A 17,523-nucleotide genomic window follows, 5' to 3' on the forward strand; every position below is an offset into this window, starting at 1 on the left:
ATAAGCAAATTTGTGCACACAATTTGGGAGAATACGCTTTTTGTGCCTATGGTAAACATGGGACCAACACTTTGCATGTTGCTTTTTATATTTCTGTTCAGTATATGTGGCGATTTCTATGCTTCCTGTTAAGTTTTGTCTTTGCAGTTGAAAATACAACATTTTGGGCTATGTAAAAGACACTTCAGTGGTTTAGATGGTACAATGATTCTCTACACTATAGTTACTTGTTTTGTCGCAAACTATTTCAGCAACCAGGAAATGGCGGCGCGATTTCTGCATATTGCATCTTTTAAATCGCACTGCCAGATTATAATATTTTAATGTTTTGCTACATACAGATTTAAACTATTTTGCACCATGAAACTGTTTCTGTTTTGAAAACATCACAGGCATTGTCTTTGTTCTTTGTCAGGTGGGGCGGGGGGCAAAGGGGTGTGGGGCCCACCTGGAGAAGTGTACGACCTGGAGGAGGTCGACGTCAAAGACCCCAACTATGACGAAGCTCAGGTATTGGACCATTTTTATATTGGACCTATGACCGTCTGCGTTAGGGTCCTAACCATATTGTACCGGAGTTTTACCTGCTCATAAGAACTCGGGGCCTTAAGTAAACTATACACGTTTTTTGGTATCCAGTCTTGATGGGCTTCATTGTCTACAGGAGAACTGTGTGTATGAGACGGTGGTTCCTCCGCTGGAGGAGGGGGCCTTTGAGAAGACGCTCACTCCCATCGTACAGGAGTACTTTGAACACGGCGACACCAATGAAGTAGCGGTAGGTTAATTTCAACGGAGTTCTCTGTAGGGCGAACTAGTGCTTTTAATGTCCTAAACACTGGTGGACCTGCTTCTGCCTTTTTATCTAACAGTAGACAGAGTTAATTCTGAAGGATGTAGCTATGTGCTCTGATTTGACCCTATGAGCCCACTCCCTCTTCTTGGCCCAAGTCTCTCTGTCTCTCTCCATGATCGACTCTTTATTCCATCTGACCAAAACCCATCCCCCTCTCTCCCCTCCGTAGGAGCTCCTGGGTGAACTCAACCTGGGCTCCATGTCTAGTGGGGTGCCCATGCTGGCTGTGAGCCTGGCCCTGGAGGCAAAGGCCAGCCACAGAGAGCTGACGTCCAGGCTGTTGACGGACCTGTGTGGCCGCGTGCTGAGCCGTAGCGACGTGGAGAGCTCATTTGACAAGTTACTAAGGGAGCTGCCTGACCTGGTGTTGGACACACCTGGAGCCCCTCAGGTAGTGTGTGTGATATCGCGCCGTCTAAGAATAGAAGTGTTTGGGTGTATCTGTGAAAATGTCTAATTGACCGTGTGCCCTTGTGAATGTTTGAGTGACTTAGCAGGCGCACTGCAGTGTGTATATGTGGTGTCTTTTTATGCTTGTGCTGTGCTTCTGTGTTCTGTTCTGCATGCAAACTGGACCAGTGTTCTGCATGCAAACTGGACCAGTGTTCTGCATGCAAACTGGACCAGTGTTCTGCATGCAAACTGGACCAGTGTTCTGCATGCAAACTGGACCAGTGTTCTGCATGCAAACTGGACCACTGTTCTGCATGCAAACTGGACCACTGTTCTGCATGCAAACTGGACCACTGTTCTGCATGCAAACTGGACCAGTGTTCTGCATGCAAACTGGACCAGTGTTCTGCATGCAAACTGGACCAGTGTTCTGCATGCAAACTGGACCAGTGTTCTGCATGCAAACTGGACCAGTGTTCTGCATGCAAACTGGACCAGTGTTCTGCATGCAAACTGGACCAGTGTTCTGCATGCAAACTGGACCAGTGTTCTGCATGCAAACTGGACCAGTGTTCTGCATGCAAACTGGACCAGTGTTCTGCATGCAAACTGGACCAGTGTTCTGCATGCAAACTGGACCAGTGTTCTGCATGCAAACTGGACCAGTGTTCTGCATGCAAACTGGACCAGTGTTCTGCATGCAAACTGGACCAGTGTTCTGCATGCAAACTGGACCAGTGTTCTGCATGCAAACTGGACCAGTGTATCTCAGCACAGAACGCATATGTTCTGTTTGGAAATTCTATATTTGGGTCATAAAATAAGTGTTTTACAGTTACAATAGCCACCTGACCGTTCCGTTCTACTGTAAAGACAAGACACACTGTTCAAACATGGTATTTATTAGGGATCCCCATTAGCTGTTGCCAAGGCAGCAGCTACTCTTCCTGGGGTCCAAACACATTAAGGCACTTACATCACATATAATACAATACATCATACAACATTATTACACCACTACAATACACCGTGTATAATACCACCACACAATAATATTACACCACTACAATACAACATGTATAATACCACCATACAACAATATTACACCTCTACAATACAACATGTATAATACAACAATATTACACCACTACAATACACCGTGTATAATACCACCACACAATAATATTACACCTCTACAATACAACATGTATAATACAACAATATTACACCACTACAATACAACATGTATAATACCATCATACAACAATATTACACCACTACAATACAACATGTATAATACCACCATACAACAATATTACACCACTACAATACAACATGTATAATACCACCATACAACAATATTACACCACTACAATACAACATGTATAATACCACCATACAACATTATTACACCACTACAATACAACATGTATAATACCACCATACAACAATATTACACCACTACAATACAACATGTATAATACCACCATACAACAATATTACACCACTACAATACAACATGTATAATACCACCATACAACATTATTACACCACTACAATGCAACATGTATAATACCACCATACAACAATATTACACCACTACAATACAACATGTATAATACCACCATACAATAAATTACTACAATACAACATGTATAATACCACCATACAACAATATTACACCACTACAATACAACATGTACAATATACCACCATACAACAATATTACACCACTACAATACAACATGTATAATACCACCATACAACAATATTAATACTACACCATACAACAATATTACACCACTACAATACAACATGTATAATACCACCATACAACAATATTACACACATCTACAATACAACATGTATAATACCACCATACAACAATATTACACCACTACAATACAACATGTATACACCACCAATACCATGTATAATACCACCATACAATATTACACCACTACAATACAACATGTATAATACCACCATACAACAATATTACACCACTACAATACAACATGTATAATACCACCATACAATAATATTACACCACTACAATACAACTACAATACAACATGTATAATACCACCATACAACAATATTACACCACTACATACAACATGTATAATACCACCATACAACAATATTACACCACTACACATCTACAATACAACATGATCATGTATACCACCACACAACAATAGGACCACCCAACATGTATAATACCACCATACAAAAATATTACACCACTACAATACAACATGTACAACAATATTACACCACCACCTACAATACAAACAACAATGTATAATACCACCATACAAAAATATTACACCACTACAATACAACATGTATAATACCACCATACAACAATATTACACCACTACACATCTACAATACAACATGTATAATACCACCATACAATAATATTACACCACTACAATACAACATGTATAATACCACCATACAACATTATTACACCACTACAATACAACATGTATAATACCACCATACAACAATATTACACCACTACAATACAACATGTATAATACCACCATAATACACCACTACCACACATGTATAATATTACACCACTACAATACAACATGTATAATACAACCACCATACAACAATATAATACCACCATACAACAATATTACACCACTACAATACAACATGTATAATACCACCACACAACAATATTACACCATACACTACACCACTACAATACAACATGTATAATACCACCATACAACAATATTACACCACTACAATACACAACATGTATAATACCACCATACAATAATATTACACCATACAACAATATTACACCATACATACATGTATAATACCACCATACAACAATATTACACCACTACAATACAACATGTATAATACCCACCATACAACAATATTACACATCTACAATACAACATGTATAATACCACCATACAACAATATTACCACTACACACCAATACAACATGTATAATACCACCATACAACAATATTACACCACTACAATACAACATGTATAATACCACCATACAATAATATTACACCACTACAACAAATGTATAATACCACCATACAACAATATTACACCACTACAATACAACATGTATAATACCACCATACAATAATATTACACCACTACAATACAACATGTATAATACCACCATACAACAATATTACACCACTACAATACAACATGTATAATACCACCATACAATAATATTACACCACTACAATACAACATGTATAATACCACCATACAACAATATTACACCACTACACATCTACAATACAACATGTATAATACCACCATACAACAATATTACACCACACACATGTATAATACCACCATACAATATTACACCACTACAATACAACATGTATAATACCACCATACAACAATATTACACCACTACAATACAACATGTATAATACCACCATACAACAATATTACACCACTACAATACAACATGTATAATACCACCATACAACAATATTACACCACTACAATACAACATGTATAATACCACCATACAACAATATTACACCACTACAATACAACATGTATAATACCACCACACAATAATATTACACCACTACAATACAACATGTATAATACCACCATACAACAATATTACACCACTACAATACAACATGTATAATACCACCATACAACAATATTACACCACTACAATACAACATGTATAATACCACCATACAACAATATTACACCACTACAATACAACATGTATAATACCACCATACAACAATATTACACCACTACAATACAACATGTATAATACCACCATACAACAATATTACACCACTACAATACAACATGTATAATACCACATACAACACTACAATACAACATGTATAATACCACCATACAACAATATTACACCACTACAATACAACATGTATAATACCACCATACAACAATATTACACCATACAATACAACATGTATAATACCACCACACAACAATATTACACCACAATACAACATGTATAATACAATACAACATGTATAATACCACCATACAACAATATTACACCACTACAATACAACATGTATAATACCACCATACAACAATATTACACCACTACAATACAACATGTATAATACCACCATACAACAATATTACACCACCACTACACATCTACAATACAACATGTATAATACCACCATACAACAATATTACACCACTACAATACAATAATACATAATGTATAATACCACCATACAACAATATTACACCACTACAATACAACATGTATAATACCACCATACAACATTATTACACCAATACAATACAACATGTATAATACCACCATACAACAATATTACACCACTACAATACAACATGTATAATACCACCATACAACAATATTACACCACTACAATACAACATGTATAATACCACCACACCATATTACACCACTACAATACAACATGTATAATACCACCATACAACAATATTACACCACTACAATACAACATGTATACAATACCACCACCATACAACAATATTACACCACTACAATACAACATGTATAATACCACCATACAACAATATTACACCACTACAATACATGTATAATACCACCATACAACATATTACACCACTACAATACAACATGTATAATACCACCATACAACATACACCACAATATTACACCACCACCATACAACATCTACACCACTACAATACAACATGTATAATACCACCATATAACAATATTACACCACTACAATACAACATGTATAATACCACCATATAACATTATTACACCACTACAATACAACATGTATAATACCACCATACAACAATATTACACCATACCACCATACAACAATATTACAATACAACATGTATAATACCATCATACAACATTATTACACCACTACAATACAACATGTATAATACCACCATACAACAATATTATCATATTACACTACAATACAACATGTATAATACAATACATTACACCACTACAATACAACATGTATACAACAATATTACACCACTACAATACAACATACCACCATACAACAATATTACACCACTACACTACAATACAACATGTATAATACCACCATACAACAATATTACACCACTACAATACAACATGTATAATACAACAATATTATACAATAATACCACCATACAACAATATTACACCACTACAATACAACATGTATAATACAACACCATACAACAATATTACACCACTACAATACAACATGTATAATACCACCATACAACAATATTACACCACTACAATACAACATGTATAATACCACCATACAACAATATTACACCACTACAATACAACATGTATAATACCACCATACAACAATATTACACCACTACAATACAACATGTATAATACCACCATACAACAATATTACACCACTACAATACAACATGTATAATACCACCATACAACAATATTACACCACTACAATACAACATGTATAATACATACAGTTACATGCAGTTTCCATACAACGTGAATTGCAATGTAATCAACGTCCAAAAACAATGATTATCGTATTGTTATAACAATACAACATGTATAATGATTACTCGGTCGACCTCTAGTATGCATGGCTGTCCGAGCTGTGTGCTAGTAGTTTTTAAACAGACACCTCGGCATACATTACAGCTTGTCAACACTTCTTACAAAAACAAGTAGTGGAGTCAATCTCTCTTCCACTTTGAGCCATGAGATTGACACGCATGTTATTAATATTAGCTCTCTGTGTACATTTAATGGGCCAGCCGTGTTTTTGACCCTGTTCTCAGCTTGTCAACACTTCTTACAAAAACAAGTAGTGGAGTCAATCTCTGTCCACTTTGAGCCATTGACACCGTGCTGCCCTGTTCTGAGCCAGCCATGCTGCCCTGTTCTGAGCCAATTGTCATTTTCCTGTCCCTCTTTGTGCCGCCTGACCACTTGACTGAACAGTAGTCTAGGTGCGACAACACTAGAGTCTGTAGGACCTGCCTTGTTGATAGTGTTGTTAATAAGGTAGACCAGTGCTTTATTATGGACAGACTTCTCCCCATTTTAGCTGCTGTTGTATCAATGTGTTTTTACCACGACAGTTTATTCATTACATGATTTGGTGAATGATTTGTCCCAGATACAATGCTTTTTGTTGGTGTCACTACTGTGTGGGATGTATGTTGTTGTATTGTACCCTGTGTGCATAACAGGGCTGGGTTCAACCAGCATTTGAAATACATTTGCCTCAGAGTGCCAGGTGGACAAGGTTTCCACTTTGTGTGTTCCGTTCCACTGCGCCAGGCAAGCTCAATCAAGCCCAGTTGAAGAATTGTCTCAACCAGCTTCACCTGGAATGCTTTTCCAACAGTCTTGAAGGAGTTCCCTCATATGCGGAGTGCTTTTTTTGCTGCTTTAATTCACTCTGCAGTCCACCTCATCCCAAACCATATAAATTGGGTTGAGGTTTGGTGATTGTGGAGGCCAGGTCATCTGATGCAGCACTCTATCACTCTCCTTCTTGGTCAAATAGCCTTTATACAGCCTGGAGGTGTGTTGGGCCATTGTCCTGTTGGAAAAACAAATGATAGTCCCACTAAGCGTAAACCAGGTGGGATGGCGTATTGCTTCAGAATGCTGTGGTAGCCATGCTGGTTAAGTGTGCTTTGAATTCTAAATAAATCAGACAGTCACCAGCAAAGCACCATCACACCTCCTCCTCCATGCTTCACGGTGGGAACCACACATGCAGAGATCATCCGTTCACCTACTCTGCGTCTCACAAAGACAGTGGTTGGAACCAAAAATCTCACATTTAGACTCATCAGACAAAGGACATGTTTTCACCAGTCTAATGTCCATTGCTCGTGTTTCTTGGCCCAAGCAAGTCTCTTCTTATTGGTGTCCTTTAGTGGTTTCCTTTCAGCTATTCGACCATGAAGGCCTGATTCACACAGTCTCATTTGAACAGTTGTCTGTTACTTCATTTATTTGGGCTGAAATTTCTGAGGCTGGTAACTCTAATCAACTTATCCTCTGCATCAGAGGTAACTCTGGGTCGTGCTTTCCTGTGGCGGTCCTCATGAGAGCCCGTTTCATCATAGCGCTTGGTTATTTATTTTATTTAACTAGGCAAGCCCAGTTAAGAACAAATTGTTATTGACAATGACTACACATGAATAAATGTTAAAAGTTCTTGACCTTTTCCTTATTGGCTGACCTTCATGTCTTAAAGTAACGATGGACTGTTTTCTCTTTGCTTATCTGAGCTGTTCTTGCCATAATATGGCCTTGGTCTTTAACCAAATAGGGCTCTTCTGTATACCAGCCCTACCTTGTCCCTACCACACAACTGATTGGTTCAAAAGCATTAGGAAGGAAAGAAATTCCACAAATGAACTTTTAACAAGGCACACCTGTTAATGTAAATGCATTCATGTGACTACCTCATGAAGCTGGTTGTGAGAATGCCACGAGTGTGCAAAGTTGTCAAGGTAAAGGGGAGCTACTTTGCAGAATCTCAAATATAAAATATATTTTTATTTGTTCACCACTTATTTTTTTTATTACTACATGATTCTATATGTGTTATTTCATAGTTTTGATGTCTTCACTATTCTACAATGTAGAAAATAGTAAAAATATAGAAAACCCTTGAATGAGTAGATGTATGCAAACTTTTGACTGGTACTGTATATATTTACTGATAGCCAAGGGGCACTCAGTCATAATTGACAAATTAAGCATTTGTGTTTTAATGAGTCCTCCAGATCAGAGGCAGTAGGGCTGACCAGGGATGTTCTCTTGATAAGTGTGTGAATTGGACCATTTTCCTGTCCTGTTAAGCATTCAAAATGTAACGTGTACTTTTGGGTGTCGGGGAAAACGTATGGAGTAAAAAGTACATTATTTTCTTTAGGAATGTAGTGGAGTAAAAGTCGTAAAGTACAAAACTAAAGTTGTGCCTTACAGTATTTTTATTTAGGTACTTTACACCACTGAATAACACTGGTACTGTTTACTGTAGATAAGACTGTCTGAAAGAAAGCAATGGTGAGTTTCAGCTCTTTTCTTTCTGTTCTCCCCGTCCACACAGAGCAGACATGCGATCTCTCGCCTCATTGTCTCGGCAGCGCCAGGCACAAAATGCCAGCTCAGCGTAGGAGGCTGATAGAAGGGTTATTTATCATCCCTCCCTCTCTCACTTTCTCTCACGTGTCTGTCCTCCTACTCTCTCTCTCTCTCACTTCCCTGCAAGGCCACCCTCTCTGTTCTTCCCCCTGACTGTGCAGTCTCTTTCTCTCTCATTCCTCTCTTTCCAGACTGGTTCTGGTCAGATGCGTTTGGGGCTCTCTTGTCTGCACAGACACAATGGCTTGTTAGCAACAGGCTTTGTCCAGTTTGTCCTGTCCAGAACAGCAAGGCCAGCTCTTTCTCTGGCTTTTCTCCTCCCCGTCACGCTCTCTCTCATATCTCTGACTCATGTCAACAAACACTGCCACGGTCACCTCATCCCAAACAACAAGTGTTTATGCATCCATCCAGCCTCTGGTCTCTCCGTTGGCCTACTTTGATGCTAAATGTAAGTGATTTGTTGTCTATTTGCCTCTGCAGTAATTCATTATAAAATGTGTGTATTGTACTATAATGGTTTATGGCTGTGCAGTTACTTGCATGTGTTCCTGACGCTTCATTTCCAAATGGATTACATTATTCTGCAGGCAGGATATTTCAGGCCCATGGGCATGCTATTTGGCAACAGTTCAGTCTGTCCTCTTTATTTTGATTTCTTTGTTGGCAGAGCTAACTTCCTGTTCTGTTGTTTTTGGTGGACCAGAGAGAACAGTGTTCGAGACCAGTGTGTGTGTGTGTTAACAGTGTTTTCTTTTTGTCTTTCAGCTCGTCGGCCAATTCATTGCCCGGGCTGTCAAAGATAAGATCCTCTCCAAGAGCTACTTAGACGGCTACAAGGGGAGAGTCGACTGTGTCCATGCAAGGTATGTGTTGGTGTCCTTTATTAAACACGAAACGCCTTCTCACATTTCTGTGGTATGATCATGGAGATGTTGTTGAGGGGGTTTACAGTATACCCTTATAGGCACAAGGTCTGGGAGGCTCACAGAGATCTACAATACTCCATCAAAGATTCCGTTTTCAACTCCATACCAGTTTTTCAACTCAACTGTAAAATTGCCTGCTCCGTGGGAAAATGTGTGGAGTTTCAGGAAATTAGCTTTAAAATCGCAAAATGTTCTCTCTGATGCAGAGGGGTGGGCCTTTTTAAAAATGTTCTTTAGCACTGCAGCAATCGTAATAAAACACTTTTTTTTTATCACACTCTAAAGTTGGAGTTGTGTTCTGATATTGAGGGGTCCCTGATGAATTTGCTATCTATCATAAAAGGGGTCCCCCGGACCCAAAAAGTTTGGGAACCCCTTGGGTTATGTTGTGTTTCGCCTTGTAATTTGGTGGGTGTATTCACAGAGACCAATGAGTGAAGCTTTTGGGAACTTGAGGGAAATCTAATACATCCCGAGGGATGGTTTATGGGAGTTTGGAATGAGAGGGTATAAACCAGGGCAGCAGAATTCATGACTAAGGGAAGGATAATTCCATGAACGAGGGAGGTAGAGGTGGATGATTGACTGAATGATGACAGCGTCCACATTGACTTGTCGCCATGTGTTTTTCCATATAGGGCGGCCTTGGACCGGGCGGCGGTGCTGTTGAAGATGGGTCTGGGCGGCCTGCGCATCGACAACCTCTGGGGAACAGGCGGGGGTCAGAGACCTGTCACCCAGCTCGTCAGAGAGGTGAGACCTGCTCATTTTATAGAGGACGGAACGAGCTGCTTGTCAGGTGTGTTCTCTATGCTCTGTCCTTTATGTCTGCCAGCTATTAAAATCCTGTCTGTGCTGTTAAGTTATTGGAATGTAATTTCATTGAGCTTTCACTATGAAAGGGTGAGGTCATCGAGACCTGCTTTAGTTTAACTGATGTCTCCAGTGATCACATGATATCGACACATCCATTACGGCTACTCGGATGTACATGCCACCCTTCACGTGAATATCTCAGCCGTTGAACTATCTATGAGGGGCCTTTTTGTTGTCATCGATGAACCTCAGGTGTTCAATGGGCATACATTGACTTTGGATATCCCCTTTTCTCTACTTGTATCAGATGACCCTGTTGCTGAAGGAGTATCTTCTGTCTGGAGACAACAAGGAAGCAGAGAGGTGTCTGGGAGAACTGGAGGTGCCACACTTCCACCATGAGTTTGTCTATGAGGTAACTCACGGCATCTGTTGTGTAGTTTTTCTTTCCCCAGTTTTCATGTTGTCTTGTATGAACGTCTTTCCTGTAGGTGCATTGGAAATGTACTCTGTTGGAAGGTTGTTTTGCTTGAGAATATCAAACTGACATACTGAATTTTCCTTAGTTGATTGTAAGAAAAGTTATTAATCTTGTCTTCCTATTATCAATAGGCCATAGTCATGGTCCTAGAATCCAAAGGGGAGAGAACGTTCAAAATGGTTCTGCAGCTGCTGAAGTTTCTGTGGGTGTCCTCCATCATCACTGTGGACCAAATGAGAAGGGTGAGCTTGAGTGCCACCTGGTGGTAACATTCTACTACTGCAGTGCATATGGCGCCACCTGGTGTTGAAACTATTGTGGGTCGAGAACCAATGGGATATATAATACTTTTTACCTGAAAATCAACTGCATCTCCTTGTTTACCATTGATCTATAAAATGTTCCACACTTATTATTATCATTGGAATTACATTGAAAGTCACTGTTTACATGATAATTCTCTTGTTTGCAGGGATATGAAAGAGTTTACATGGACATAGCTGAAATCAACATCGACGTCCCTCGTGCGTACTTCATCTTGGAGCAGTTTGTCGACAAGAGTTTCAGTGCTGGCTTCATCTGTGAAAAGCTGAGGGATCTTTGTCCTAGTCGGTAAGTATCTTTTTAATTTGCTATTTTTGTTTCTCTCTCACACATCCATGTTTTAAGATTGATGGAGATGTACTGATTTTGGCTATTTTCACAGGGGCCGGAAGAGATTTGTGAGCGAGGGGGACGGCGGTCGCTTCAAATTGGAAAGCTACTGAGAAGCCATTTTGTGCCAGAGATGTTCCGCTAAACTGAAGCTACTTTTTTACTATGATCCATATGTCAGTTATCGTTTTCCTTAACAGTGAAAGAATGTACATTTATAAAATAATGCGTAAAATCGCACTTTGTTCTTTAGTTGAAGAAAAGTTAGACGATACACCCATTTAAGGTGTTTGAGTATACATGTATAAGCTGAAAACCCAGAAAGTGCCACACCTCAACGAGTCATTCCATGTTGTTTTTATATTTTCTCTTTATTTCACTGCCACTCCTTTCTTGTTCTAGATGAAAGTGTTTGTACAAGAATTAAACTGGTTTGTGTATAAAGCTTTTTAATGAAAAGGGGGGACAGATCGTTGGTTCGAAGCAACACCTTCACTCACCAGCTGCTGTCTGTTTCTAGCCTGGTTTCAATATCTGTTTGTGCTGTTTTACACAACTATCATAGGAATTTGGGCAAGATGGCACAAAACAGATCTGGGTACCAGACTAGTCTATTTCTATGCTGTGCTTGACTTTTTTTTTTTTAATTACTCAAGGCAATTAATAAAAAAATAAAGTTAAGATATTGGGAACTAGTTTGATCATTTCACAACAAAATGGTGTCCAGAATGTTTATTTTTATATTTGGGGAACACTGTTGTGAAATGTAGCAAGTCTTAATTGCTCCCTGATTGTCAAAAGTTCAATAAATTGCAATACAAAATGTTTGCTATTGTCAATGTATTTGTGTGAGTAGATGAAAGATGACTTGAATCATGGTACTAGATTTAGAAAACACCATAAGGGGAAATATTTTATTTGAAGAACATGTTCACAACAATGTTATTTACCTAAACTCCAATTCAACTTCTCTCAGAAATAAGACTTCCCATAATCACAAGGCTATAAAAATAATCCATGAGATTGATGCCAACAGTGCTATATTGCAATATTAGGTTGTGACTAGTGTGAACCTCTGCCCTCCATTGTATCCATCTTAACTTCTGTCTGTAGTCCATTTTGTGTCTACTTGTGTAGCTACTGTCCTCCATTGTGGCTCATTTAGTTCCTGTTGCTTGATAATAAAACTACTCTGGCTATTGTCCATTTTGTGTCTACTGACCCTACTACTACATGGGCTGCCATTGCATGTCTACTGTGTCTCCTGCTGCTCTTTCAGTGCCAGATCCTGTTGCTTGATGGCCTCCTGGGCCTCCAGTTGCATCTTCTCCAGTTTCTCCAGGGTGACTGATTTCAGAGGCATCAGCTTGGGCTTACACAGCACCATGGTGGGGACATCCTCCATGGACAACTGCCCTTTGGATGGTAGCATAACCAAGAGTGAAGTTACAGGCTTGTCTTCCAGTTATCAGAATGCATCCACAAAATAAGACACACCCAGGTTTCCTGCATGCCACAAGCCTAGGAATTAACCAACTCGTACACTTACCAAGACTGTCTTTATAGAATAGACTCAATACTATGATCAATACAATCAGCATGGTATACTCTTGTAGCACTGTGCAGTTTCTCTGAACATACTGTAGTTAAGTTCAGGTAAAGAGAAAACAAATCTGGTGGGCTACGTGTAGGTGTATCTTTTGGGGTCAGTGACCGGTTTCAACAGTAGAGAGGTATTTTCAGTAGGAGTAAAAACCTGAAGGAACATAACATCGGTCGGCACACACTTGGCAGTGTTTCGAGGTGTTCCTTCTACTGAAAGGAATGTGTTTACGGTATTTTAGAGCATCTAACGTTACTGCAGAAGTGAAGGGGTGGCTGTGTTGAGTTGCATGATAGACGAAATTGCTCATTTATACCAGTCTTTATTGATAATGGTCGTTACTCACCTTGTTTGGGCAGCACTTCTCTGAACATCGATTTGACTTCAGGCATTATGTATTGTTAGGTCCAGCTGAAATAAAAGCATGAATAATTATAGTTGGCATCTGGAAAAATATTAAGGCACGATAAGATGGCTAGCAACTGTTGTTGAGCTTAGTTAGCTACTACACGATTTATTTAGTCACTGATGATTCAAAACACATTTATCAATCCTTCTTCAGTCATATAGGTACGTGATGTTATCGTCACGAAATTTATTTTTTTAACCATAACATTACCTCAATTGACAGATTCGGGTTGCCAAGCCAAACAAACCAATGTTTGTTCCTTTCCGGGATTGTCAACTGGCTTTTTCTTCTACAGTTTTACGACCCGGTTTAGAAACAGTGCATCGCATTGCAGCCATCTGGTGGGCAGAGTTGGAAGTTTATATTGAGTTCATAAAATCTTTAAAAAAAACACCACACAACATATAAATGTGATAAAGACAGAAATCACGAATTTTCTTTACATAATTTAATTTAAACATATTTTATGTAGCCTAGAGAGAAAATAAGGAGTGAGAAGATAATGTCATATGTAGAGGTTGGCAGTGAAGGGCTGCCAACTTTTAAAGAAAGCTTGGAGTGGGATTTGCTATGAGAGTTGCACTGCCTCCTGGCACAACCCCTAGATGGGAACTAGGGGTCCTCCACCAGTAAAATGTTAGTTTTAAAGCTCATTTCCTGGAATTCTACGTATTTTGACATGGCTTAGGCCAATTGGGGAGGGGGGGATAAGAAAATAAAACCACAGGAGGCTTTGAACATGAAACAAGCTCTCAGAATTCAACGACATTGTTACTTTGACATTATGCAAATATTTTTTGTAAACATGTTTTTTTTAAGTAATTTGACACTTTGTTCAGACAATAATGAAATGAGATAGGGAGACAGGCAAATGCTAGAAACAGTGGGAAGGTTGGAAGTAGGGATTGCAGCCGCAGCCCGTCTGGTGTTCAACCTTCCCAAGTTCTCTCACGTCACCCCGCTCCTCCGCTCTCTCCACTGGCTTCCAGTTGAAGCTCGCATTCGCTACAAGACCATGGTGCTTGCCTACGGAGCTGTGAGGGGAACGGCACCTCAGTACCTCCAGGCTCTGATCAGGCCCTACACCCAAACAAGGGCACTGCGTTCATCCACCTCTGGTCTGCTCGCCTCCCTACCACTGAGGAAGTACAGTTCCCGCTCAGCCCAGTCAAAACTGTTCGCTGCTCTGGCTCCCCAATGGTGGAACACACTCCCTCACGACGCCAGGACAGCGGAGTCAATCACCACCTTCCGGAGACACCTGAAACCCCACCTCTTTAAGGAATACCTAGGATAGGATAAAGTAATCCTTCTCACCCCCCTTAAAAGATTTAGATGCACTATTGTAAAGTGGCTGTTCCACTGGATCTCATAAGGTGAATGCACCAATTTGTAAGTCGCTCTGGATAAGAGCGTCTGCTAAATGTAAATGTAAATGTTAAATGGATTGATCCCCGTTCTCGGGTGGAAAGTTGTATGTGACTTGTACCAGTACACCAAGGCTCTCCACAGGAAATGTTAATATTAACTGTTCATGACAGTGGGTAACCAAATTATAGATTGCACTCTCCTTGTCCATAGACTGCTTTCAAGGTAAGGACACAAACATTTGTATTTTGTCATTTGGGTGAACTCTCTTTAAAATCAGGCTGGAAGAAAATGTTATTTGCTCTCCAAGAGGGTTAGCCACCCCTGACCCTGTATATTTTATAAGTGCTAGGTGTTTGAAAATGTTGTTGTTATAAAAATACATTTTTCAAGATCACCCAACCTTCAAGAAAAATCGAATGATTATCAATATTCAGGTGGTGTATGCCTACCAGTTGAATATCAGTGGCATCATCTTACTCTACATAGACAAAACTATTGTCTATGTACAGTAAGATGATGCCAAGGACCTTCAACTCGTAGGCGTAAATGAAGTTGATATGATGTGTTTATGAGTTGTGAGACCCCATACCATCTCTGCCTAGCATGCACACCAGTGGCGGATTTAGGCATCGGCGACATGGGCAGCCGCCCGGGGCAGCATCTTGCCTGGGGCAAGATGAATAAAAAAACCACAAAGAAACAACAAATATTCCGAATGGTGACATTTGCGCGATGGTTTTCTATCACTCATTTGCACGTCATATCAATGATATCATGTCACCGTGTGGGACTGTGGGTCAATTAACCTTGTCGGAGTGGGAGCCCTGATTCTAGTTTGTAAGCGAGGCAGGCTACTGCCTGGGAAGTTCTCCCACTCAGAAGTACGAGATAGGGAGGGGACGGGGGTAGGTTGACCTCAGGTCTCCCCACTGGAAGCCAGAGGAAGGGGAAGCGGGGAACCTATCAAATAGCGCACCTCTAACTTAGTACAGTACTAATGCAATTAGTAATGCAAGTACTTGTGCAATTTAGTTGTGTGTGTTTCTTGTTTGAAGTTCAATAGTGTAATAATCAGGTTCTCTTCCATTTAAGCGTGTTATTCTATTTGTGTATTTGTGTAATATAGGATTGGTGCAATTTAGTTTTATTTGTGTGTTTTTTGTTAGCAATAGGGTAATAGTTTAATAATTCAATTCTCTTTTTTATTTGTATTTATAAACTACAATTTGTTTCTATTTGTCTTTGTTACTTCTTTTTTATATTTATGAGTCTTATTTTTGTGTATATATTTATATAGTTTTAAATGTTATGATTACTTATTTATGTTGTTCCAAATGTCTGAATAAAAATGACAAGTTAGCACAGGGGTTCGCCCAGGGAGCCATACAAGCTAGAACCGCCACACAATTCTACAATGTCAAAAATGATATTTGATTCCTGGAGCATTTAATATCCAATGCTTATTTGTATGACTTATTCAAAACTGTTCATGTACGGCTGAAAAAATACATAGCTTCATATCATTTGCACACACTGTATATAGACTTTATTTTATTTTATATGTGTTATTGACTGTACGCTTGTTTATTTCATGTGTAACTCTGTGTTGTTGTTTGTGTCGCACTGCTTTGCTTTATCTTGGCCAGGTCGCAGTTGTACATGAGAACTTGTTCTCAACTAGCTTACCTGGTTAAATAAAGGTGAAATAAAATTAAAATTAAAATTTAAAAATCATTTTCAAAGACACAGGTCAGCATATCAGATTTCAAATACTTAAATACACTGGCAAAATTGGGAAGAAGCAGAAGAATAAAATACGTGTGGGGAATAACAGTTGTGTTCTTTCTGAAAAT

At 39.2% G+C, this 17,523-nt stretch overlaps 2 protein-coding genes across 2 annotated transcripts; one reads left to right on the forward strand and one right to left on the reverse strand.

Moving 5' to 3' along the window:
* Window positions 1-415: 415 nt before the first annotated feature.
* Window positions 416-13,114, forward strand: LOC127919415 (programmed cell death protein 4-like; the record flags this gene model as incomplete). Its single annotated transcript, XM_052502921.1, has 9 exons — window positions 416-510; window positions 665-778; window positions 1,026-1,247; window positions 10,176-10,273; window positions 10,975-11,089; window positions 11,460-11,567; window positions 11,765-11,875; window positions 12,106-12,245; window positions 12,340-13,114. Coding segments are annotated over 9 exons (1,064 nt in total), but the record flags the coding sequence as incomplete, so codon positions are not given.
* A 55-nt stretch (window positions 13,115-13,169) lies between these two features.
* On the reverse strand, window positions 13,170-14,637 carry LOC127919417 (BBSome-interacting protein 1). The gene is made up of 3 exons (XM_052502922.1): window positions 14,510-14,637; window positions 14,237-14,301; window positions 13,170-13,703 (listed from the first exon to the last, which is right to left on the reverse strand). Exons 2-3 carry the CDS (start codon window positions 14,280-14,282, stop codon window positions 13,540-13,542), a joined length of 210 nt encoding a protein of 69 aa, XP_052358882.1. The 5' UTR covers window positions 14,283-14,301; window positions 14,510-14,637; the 3' UTR covers window positions 13,170-13,539.
* Between the last annotated feature and the right edge of the window lie 2,886 nt (window positions 14,638-17,523).

This window comes from Oncorhynchus keta, unplaced genomic scaffold (assembly GCF_023373465.1).
Source record: "Oncorhynchus keta strain PuntledgeMale-10-30-2019 unplaced genomic scaffold, Oket_V2 Un_contig_16600_pilon_pilon, whole genome shotgun sequence".
NCBI lineage: Eukaryota > Metazoa > Chordata > Actinopteri > Salmoniformes > Salmonidae > Oncorhynchus > Oncorhynchus keta.

Excerpts from the sequence above, each read along its gene's own strand:
- LOC127919417 (XM_052502922.1), bottom strand. The coding sequence starts at position 14,282 with ATGCCTGAAGTCAAATCGATGTTCAGAGAAGTGCTGCCCAAACAAG. Across the intron at positions 13,704-14,236 it reads AGAAGTGCTGCCCAAACAAG|GGCAGTTGTCCATGGAGGAT; the intron begins GTGAGTAACGAC and ends TACCATCCAAAG.